This window comes from Orbicella franksi, chromosome 1 (genome assembly GCF_964199315.1).
Source record: "Orbicella franksi chromosome 1, jaOrbFran1.1, whole genome shotgun sequence".
NCBI lineage: Eukaryota > Metazoa > Cnidaria > Anthozoa > Scleractinia > Merulinidae > Orbicella > Orbicella franksi.
In genome coordinates, this window is record NC_138145.1 from 39,347,149 (window position 1) to 39,356,509 (window position 9,361).

The 9,361-nt window shown below is 38.6% G+C and overlaps 2 protein-coding genes across 2 annotated transcripts; one reads left to right on the forward strand and one right to left on the reverse strand.

Annotated features, from left to right (window-relative positions):
• The first annotated feature begins 1,323 nt into the window (after positions 1 to 1,323).
• On the forward strand, positions 1,324 to 3,250 carry LOC145484578 (transmembrane protein 163a-like). Its single transcript, XM_081463171.1, has one exon. It carries the CDS (start codon positions 1,621 to 1,623, stop codon positions 2,422 to 2,424), a length of 804 nt encoding a protein of 267 aa, XP_081319297.1. The 5' UTR covers positions 1,324 to 1,620; the 3' UTR covers positions 2,425 to 3,250.
• Positions 3,251 to 4,961: 1,711 nt separating this feature from the next.
• On the reverse strand, positions 4,962 to 7,846 carry LOC145462613 (transmembrane protein 163a-like). The gene has a single exon (XM_081446183.1). It carries the CDS (start codon positions 6,978 to 6,980, stop codon positions 6,195 to 6,197), a length of 786 nt encoding a protein of 261 aa, XP_081302309.1. The 5' UTR covers positions 6,981 to 7,846; the 3' UTR covers positions 4,962 to 6,194.
• Between the last annotated feature and the right edge of the window lie 1,515 nt (positions 7,847 to 9,361).

The following is a 9,361-nucleotide window of genomic DNA, read 5'->3' on the forward strand; positions in this document are numbered from 1 at the left end:
TGCTAGCTCTTTGGGATATTTGAATTTGATATTAGAAGTTGCCATGGAATAACTTTCATTCTTGTTTGTCCACAACGCTGTTTTTTTTGTTGTTGTTGTCTTTTTTTTAGGTTTTCTGTAACACGATTCTGCGGTGAAAGTCTGGTTTTATTAACTATTTGGCAGGAAAACTAGTTATTTGTCCCTGAAATATTTCGTGCGCAAATCAAAATTTGCTATTTATGTAAGGAAATAAGTGTCTTTGAATGGTATAAAAGTTCTTTGCTTTGTCCAAGATTTCATTCTAATCAGTTCATCAAAGCATAGTTAGTAGAGGGGAACTATGATCATAGTAATTGAGCATGGAGTGGAGTTGTAAAAGGTGGATTTGCAAAAGGTGCATTTGTAAAACATGGATTTGTAAAAGGTGGATTTGTAAAACATGGATTTGCAAAAGGTTCATTTGTAAAACATGGATTACTAAAAGGTGGATTTGTAAAAGGTGGATTTCTAAAACGTGGATTTGTAGAAGGCGGATTTGTAAAGGGTGGATTTGTAAAAGGTGGATTTGTAAAAACTGATAATTTAAAATTAAAGCGCGCGACGAGAACAGCTTTTATTGCACGGTTTCCGATTTGATCTGCGCGAAAAAAAAAAAAAATCCGTACTGTTCTCGTCGCGCGCTTTAATTTTAAATTATCATTTTTTACAAATCCATGTTTTACAAATCCACCTTTTACAAATCCACCTTTTACAAATCCATGTTTTTACAAATCCATGTTTTTCAAATCCATGTTTTACAAATCCACCTTTTAAAAATCCATGTTTTACAAATCCACCTTTTACAAATCCACTCCATGTTTTACAAATCCAGTCTACTCCACTCTAGTCCACTCTAGTCCACTCCAGTCCTACTTTACAATATTGTTCTGCGGCAACTCGCAAACAGGAAAGTGTGCTAATGATGTGGTCAATTGTTAAATCACCCATTGTATTTAGAATAATGAGCTTCACTTTCTGTTTTGTTTGTTTACGACAGGCGATTCTTTGATTTATTCACAGACCAGTGTCAATAACTGCAACGAGAATTTAAGCGAAACCGTCTTTCGCGGGCAGCCATTGTTTAAAATGATACCGCTGCAATGAGAGAATTCTTGTACTGACAATATAACTGAGATGATGTTTATTGTTGACTAAACGTGTATCAAAATTATAACACCTAGGCACAAAATGCAAATGTGCCAAAAAATAGCAGCAAGATCTAAGCGCAAATTGTTTTGTTTTTTGTTTTGAGTGTGTCGCGTAAATGAACGTAGCTGTCTTTTATGGTAATTAACGCGCGGGTCATGGATCATTTGTTGAGTTCCAATACGCTGCAGTGCAAAGAGTTCAAACGGACATTTAAATGAGACGCCCTACGGTTTGAACCGTTTGGCTGAAAATAGCAACAGAATTAGGCCTCTATTCCAAGTTGCAACATTTAAGTACGCCTGGAGGAGCTTATAGTTTCAGAATGAACAAATGGTTTTGAGTAAAGAGATAGGAGTACCATACTGTGCGTGCAAAAATTCAGGACACGAGGAAAAAGTTGCGGTTGATTTATCAGCTGGTAGGTCCATGAACGTTAACTAAGTAATTCGAATGGATGAAAAGAAGCATTTGAATACAGAGAAACTTATTTCGCCCCAAAGCGACGACGACGAAGATGAGAACAATTCTCGTGGTTGTGCAAGTTCGTATTTGGTTGAGGAGCGAGAGAACGGCAAAAAGACATTACCGCATAAATTTCGTCAGCGCTGGACCAAAGCGGCTTCATTGCTCGCTTTGGTTTCATTCATTGCAGCCGTTGGTTTCAGCTTAGCGTCATTTATAACTTCGCAGGCAACTGAAAGTTCAGCTGTGTTCGCGGCAGGTTTCGACGCTTTCTTTGCTGCTATCAATGTAGTTGCCGTATGTTGGAGGTTTAGAGACGAATTGAATGGAGAAATTGGCCCGATGCGTGAGAAGAAAGCTACTTCGGTCATAGCCATAACATTTATTTGCGGTGGCATTGCGACAATCGTAATTGCATTATACCACCTCGAAATCAAGGACCACCCTGAGAAGACAGGAGAAATGATGATCGTGCTGGGCGTTGGTTTCGTAATATATACCATTCTGGCCTTTCTCCAGTGCTATGTTGCAAAAATGTTGCAGAGTTCCTCCATGAAGGCTTTATCAGTTGACTCGGCGCTAGCGGCGGCTATGTCTATCGGACTTCTTGGCTCGGCTGGTATTTACTCCGAAGTCAACAAACTTTGGTATCTGGACCATGCCGTGGCTACAGTATTAGGCGCTGTTTCGTTAATATACGGCATTGCATTAGGAATAGAAATAATACAGTTCAAAATAAAGGAAAAAATCATATCATCGTTTCAGAAAGAATTTAAGAAAGATGAAAACTAGAAAAAATGACAGAACTCCTGATATATATTATTTTTTCATTGGAATACGCAACTGATTTAAAAATTCGAACAAATTTCAACAGTGCCACAGTTTTCAAAAACTTGTATTTTTCACTATCTGGGAATAGCACCAGTTTCTTGTATCATAATTAACTGCACGTTCAATTCCGATCACTGCGTTTGCTGTTGATGTCATGATATTTAACGCCTATATCGCTATTGGATCAGTTGCATTTTTGTATGATGTTTGTAAATGATATTCAACACCGGAGCCATCTTTTAAGGGCTTTGTGCACTTTATGATGTTGGCCAAAGAGACTGGAATTATTTTGTCAAGAAAGGCAGCAAAGAAAATATGTAAATTCACGGTCAGTAAACTTTGTAATGAATTGGCCTAGTTTCTCAGAAGCACATGTAGGTCTTTCTGTTAAAACTTACTCTTGTGGTGTGGAATAAAATGCAAGAAAAGAAATTTTGTTCCCATACACTCTTTTTTTGTATATGAATATATTTTATAAGAATATCGGGGCTGCAATTTGTGAAATTTTAAGAATATTTAAGAATAAGCACGAGGCTGAGATTTTGAAAAGGAAATAATTTTGTACACTTTAAAGAAAATATCAAATTTGGAAAACAAAGACTAAATATACAAAAGGTGATAGAAAATTACAATACTAGAATAACATAGCTAAGTACTAACAATATGTGAAAAAGATTAATTACATAATAGCTGAGGGAAACGGTACACACTGCGATAAATAATACTGGACTTACATTCTGTACATTCTTGAGCTGTTTACTGAGCAAGGGTCGCTTCCATTCTATGTGAGGGGTTTCTTTGATTTTGACTGAGTTGACAATTTGTGGGAGGCGGATCCAGAGTGGAAAAAGAAGCTTCCAAACATAAATTCTTACATGAATTAGAAACCTTTATTAAGGATGAGAGAATTAAGGTCGGAATACAGTGGTTTCACCGACAGTGTTTTGAAAATTTATGAATACAATACAATTATATGTTTTTAAAATAAACCGCATAGAATTCTTCCCTCCTCTAAACGGCAAAACTAGCAAAAACCAGCATAAACAGCACTAGCCGTCTTTTCTATGTTAATAACATTTCTGCAAGACTCAATATGTGCATCATTTCAGGCTTTAACGCCTGCAGGCTGGCTCCAAAATTACATTAATTTAAAACACCATCCAGACACCAAATACTCGAAAACAGAAATGTCGTGCGCTATAATCTAAGAAAATTCAGCCCCGGCTGGAAATCAATATTCTTATATATATATAAAAAAAGAGTGTTGCAAGAGAAATACAAAGAAATTAAAGTCATTGGCATTTGAAAAGACGTCCACTTCATTGAGCCTTAATTGTAAGCTAGTTCCAGTACATTACCGAGAATACGAATATGGTTTATTACCGTGTGCAAAGTGTGTCATTTCTCCCACTGAAACACTTTACATTTCGAACGGGGGCAGGGAGGGGTTTATATAACCTAAAGGTACAGTTGACGTTAAGCGAGAATGACGGGGAACAAGTGAACATTTCGACGGCCCGTTATCAAATTGCGACGACCTTTGGCAAAGGAATGTTCCGCTTCAAAAGAAGAAATGGGAAATTTGTGTTAAGGTCGACAGTTAAGCCTTTATTTTATTACATTTAATGAAAGTCTAAATCCTCGTCCACATTACGCCGGAGAATTAATATTCGGACAACGGCGTTTTCAGTCTCATCACGCATCAAATGTTTTTTGTCCACACTACACTGGAGAAATTTGAAAACACACTAATCACCGGCGACAGAATAATTTGCGTACACAGACGTATTTCCGGCTGTCGCTTGTCTCCGCCGAAAATAACACGTTATTTTCGGCGGAGACAAGCATCAACCGGAAATACGCCTGCGTTCGTAGGCTAGCGGCAGGGTTAGGGTTAATCACATGATTAGCAAGACGTCATCCTTTTCGAAAAGCTCCGTTTTCTAAGAATAAACGTTTTCAGTCCACACTAAAACGCAAAGCCGGCGTTTTCAAATTTCTCTGGCCTGGAGAACGTTTTCGAAAAGCTCGGTTTTCGAGACGGATTAGTGTGGTTGGTAGGCCTAACCGTGGAAATAAAGCTGCGTTTTCAAATGTCTCCCGTGTAGTGTGCTAGCGGCCTAAGACCGAGAGTACGAAATCAACATAGGAGTTAATTACTCAGGCAAGGGTGCGCACGCGCTGTTTGTTTATCAGGATTGCGCGTTAAGACCGGCGTATTTATTTTTTGAGCAAGTAACATTTGATCAGGCGTTTTTCTTTTCGAACGCATGATCGCATGGTCAAATACGTTACACGCATAGGGCTTACATAACGGCTGGTAATGATCGTTACCCCGATTGCAACTACCGGTTTCTATGTGTTGGCTACGATTGCTATAGTCGCTACGATTGTTTAGATAGAACTTCAACATCCACATTATCGGGGTCTTGCAAAAGGAGGCATGCTCCCATCACTGCAAGACATTAAATAAAAAAAATAAAAAGCAGGGTGGGGGGTGGGGGGTAAAAAACCTTAAAAATATATGATAAAATATGTACATAATTTAAAAACTTAAGTCTATTTCGCGAGCGTTGTCTCAATGCTCGCATAGTCCGCTGCAGAGTGGCTTCCATATGACCGCAACGATAGCTAACCTTTTTTAGCAGCGATCGTATTGATCATACCCAAGTTGTCACATGAAAGCCCGCTGAGAGGTACGCATTTCATTGGGTAATGCCTGGTTGTTATGACAACCGTGTCAACTTGCTTTTTCTCAGAGGGGCCAAACCTTGCAGCGACTTGCGTGTAAAACACGTGATCGTGAATCCTGAACTGGGGCTCTGTGTAGTTTATTCGGGGGATAAAAGCTAGTTTTCACCGGCGCACAAGCATAAGCATAAACAATCACAGTTGGGTGCTCCTAAGTAGCGCTTTTCTTTCACAAATTTTCCTAACAAAAGGTACGCAGCTAGATGATATGATGAACATTTCCATCGATCTGAATATTAAAACCGATCAAGCATTGCTTGTCACGCAAAAAGAGAAATGAACATTGTTTAAATTAGGTACCGTTATGGGATCTGACAATGTTCATCCAACAGAATTTTGGATCAAGATTTATTTAAAGGAGCTCAGTCACGGTATTTTGAGTTATTTTTGCCACATACAAAATTACCTTTAAATGGTAGGAAACCTGAAAATAACAGTTTAATAAGATAGAAAAAAACCAAAGAGATAATGATAAACCATAAAGGAACAAGGATGGCTAAGGATGGAGAAGATTAACACGGATTACGACGACGAATTTGAAAAATTGAGGCGAAAATTTTCGATGTGCGCAAACCGTGACTGAGTTCCTTTAACATTGTCGACAGAAACCGGGGCGCTATCTACTGAGAGCTTTTTGGTGAGTTTTAATTGCTGCGGATTGTCTTACCTGAAATGTGTGATTTATATTAATTGTGTGTACTTAAATGTTATTAAACCCTTCTCATTATCAATACTTTTTGAGTGCAATATTTTCTAACCGGTTTGTCCACAGTCTTATTTCTAACAAAATGCATGGCTATATAGAGAGCGGGCGAGTGGCAGATACCACACTTAAAATCCTGGTTGAATACAAACATAATTTTATCACTACAATATCGATGTGCTTTTTTGATCCGTATTTGAACAATGCAATAACATTAGCAACACGATAAACAATTTCTATGATAATTGCCACGATTTGCAAGTCTCCCAGTTTCTCATCAGGAAAGTTTCGAAAGCTTCCTACAGAACGCTATCTCCACCACCAGATGAATTCCATATAAGAGAGAAACAAAACCAATAAAAATTGCCACGGAATGGTCTAAAAACCAAACGCTTGTTCCAACTTGCCTGTAAACGAAGGTCGAAATCAATACCCCCACAGACAATGCTGCGGCCAGCCACGAATCTATAGCCGACGCTTTTAGTGAAGAACTGTCCAGTTTTTTGGAGATGCAGTCTTGTGCGAGAGCAAGAAAAAAGTAACATACGAAACTCGCAGCAAGAATTATGATAAGTTGGTCAGGTTTTTCTGGATGGTCCTGTGCCATCAAGCGAAGGATCGCAATCGCAATGGTCGCGCTTCCACTTATGGTGAAAGTCACCGCGATTCCTAACGTGGCGATTTTCTCGCGTTTTGGTGCAATCTCGCCGTTGGATACATCCCTGAATCTCCAGGCTACAGCTAACGAGTTGAAAGCCCCCAGTATCCCGTCCAGTGCGCTGGCAAAAATCGACGAACTTTCTGTGCTTTTTGAAGCGAAAAATGACACGGAACTGAATGCTAGAGTGACCACCAACGAAGCGAGGGACACCATGAAGGCGGCGCGACTCCACTTCTCACGGAACTTCTTCGGCAAAAATGTATTACTCGGCGTTTTCGTCTCTTCTAAGTATGAAACGCAGTGTTTGTCTTTAAGTGGCTGTTTGTCATCTTCTTCTTCATCTGTGAATGCTTCCATTGTCAAGCTTCTTTGGGAAGATGGAGAACTGTTGCTGCTTTCCATTCTCGATTGATGGTACAGAGAGTTTTGCAATGGTTTTCAAATGCGTAGAATCTGTTCTTATTTATCACTGTTGGGCATCATTTTCTGAGCCGAAGCGGGTACTTCAGAAGTGATTAAGGAAAGCCCAGAAGACAGACTGAATTAATAATTCCTGCTTTTTGGCTGAATACTACGAATGAATTCTGAACTGATTCAGTGCCTGAAGTCCATTTTACCAATCACCGAGTGAAGGAAACTGGCTTTGGAGTGGTACTCTTGTTCAGCCAGAATGAAATACATTTGAGTGGATCCGACAGGCTGCCGCTTCTGAAGGGAATTTAACTGGATTTAAAATGTTTACTTTCCCCCAAGATAGTGCTAAAAGTGTAAACTTTTCATCAAAAGCAAACATCTAATGTGCATATCAAAAGAAATTTGACGTCGTTGCCATCGCGCTTTTAATACTGCTCGAGAAAAATGTTGACTCAAAGCGCTTTGTAAAGCAAATTTATTCAATACCGCGCGCTATTTAACACAAATGAAGGGAAATGGAGGTTGCTCAGTTGACTAGTGAGTAAATGAAAACACTCTTAGCCAGCCTGAATAAACTCGTCTTTCTAAATCGTTTTTATATAACTTTGATTTAAATATTACATTAAGGAACATTGTCTGCTGTGCCAGTCGCAAGCTAATACGTAAGTTGGCCGACGAACTGCGCCGCTATCTTACTGATTTGATTAGCTCTTTCCGGCTTTCAAAACGATTTTCAATAACAATGGTACGATAAAAAGGTAGAGCTATTCATCTAACTGTCAACCATGCGTAGGCGTCGATCAGGAAGCGTGGGCCTGGGCTATAAGATCCGAGGGCCGGTAGCAGTTAAAACAGCCCATCGAAAACAGGCCCTTTGCAGAATCCTTATAATTAATTTTCGTGTGACCAAAGTCTTTTAAAAATGGTCATAGTACCAATTAAAACAGGATGTTACAAAATGAAAAAGCCTGATGAGATCGGCAAGACTGCCAACGTTAAAGAAGCTCAGTCAAGGCGTTTTGAGTTATTTTGGCGACGTACAAATTTGCCTTTAAATTGAAAGGAACCTGAAATTGAATGATAGCAAGTTGACGAAGATAGAAAAACACCAAAGAGATAATAATAAACCATAAAGGAACATGGATGGAGAAGATTAACACGGATTACAAACGACAAACGTGCTTTAAAATTTAGGCCAAACTATTCAATGCTGGGTTCAGCCCATATATTGAGAGAGGAAATAAGTGTTCCATCAGTTACCAGTTATCATTAAATGTTTGGCGATTTCTTGGCTATCAGATAAAATTTCAGTTGGTTTCCAAGCAAGAGAACAGGATCACAATCTCTTGTTTCCAAGCTATCCACAGTAAATTTTACATAACTCAGAACTAAGCTATCAGTTTACATCTTGACCAATTCTCAGCAACTAAACTATCAGGACCCTTTGTGATATCTTTCCCAAATCATTCAGAAACTGCTTTAAAAATGATAATAATAAAAAAAAAATAACTAAGGCTCCGACCGCACTAATACGTTTTCGTTTGAGAACACATACTTTTTTAACGGGTGTTGGCCTATAGTTCACATTCAGAACACCGAAAAACGCGGATGAAAACGGAGGCTTTCAAAAACGGTTTCAAAAGTGGAGCCTTTTGTAAACGCAACGTTTTGAAAACGCCCCGTTTTTAGTGTGGACAGGTGAAAACGAAGGCTTTTGAAATCGTTGCCGAGGAAAGTGTAACAGTCGAACTACTTTAATACGGACACCGAAGGGACAGAGCGAAGTGTCTGTATTGGAGAGATCACTATGATGACGTCACTTTTAAGTCTCCACTGACAGTTTAGAGTGTTTAGCAAATAAAATCGAAACATTTTATGCTTATAAGACAAACACTGTTAAGAAATACAAATCGAAGTGAAATCTACTCAAATGAACTGTGACTTCAATCCACCTTTTTCTTTTAGCAGCTCCCCTTTTGCTATCAATTTTCTTTCTAATTTTACTCTATTTTTCCAAAACCTTACACCATGACTGGCGGCCGCCTTCGTAGTTTGTGTTCTTTTTTGTCCTTTTTTCTTGTCCCCTTTCTCTGTTGTTTCTTATCTTCTACGCGCTTTTCATAATGAGCATGCTTCCCCAGATATAGACACAATATTTCAAATCAACTAAAAACAAAATCATTAAGTGGTTAAGAAATATATGAAAGTGTGCACGAGTATTATGTAACAGTGTGTGGTAACCAGAAAAAAAAAAGCAATTGTAATAAATAGCATTATCTTTTGGTAGAAATATATAAGTAATGTGAAATATGTTACTGAGCGTTTCTTGTTTTTGTTGTTGTTGTTTTCTAAGTAAACTAGAAATCGAA

What these genes read in the sequence shown, in the direction of transcription:
- LOC145484578 (XM_081463171.1), top strand. Translation starts at nt 1,621, where the DNA reads ATGGATGAAAAGAAGCATTTGAATACAGAGAAACTTATTTCGCCCCAA.
- LOC145462613 (XM_081446183.1), bottom strand. Translation starts at nt 6,980, where the DNA reads ATGGAAAGCAGCAACAGTTCTCCATCTTCCCAAAGAAGCTTGACAATG.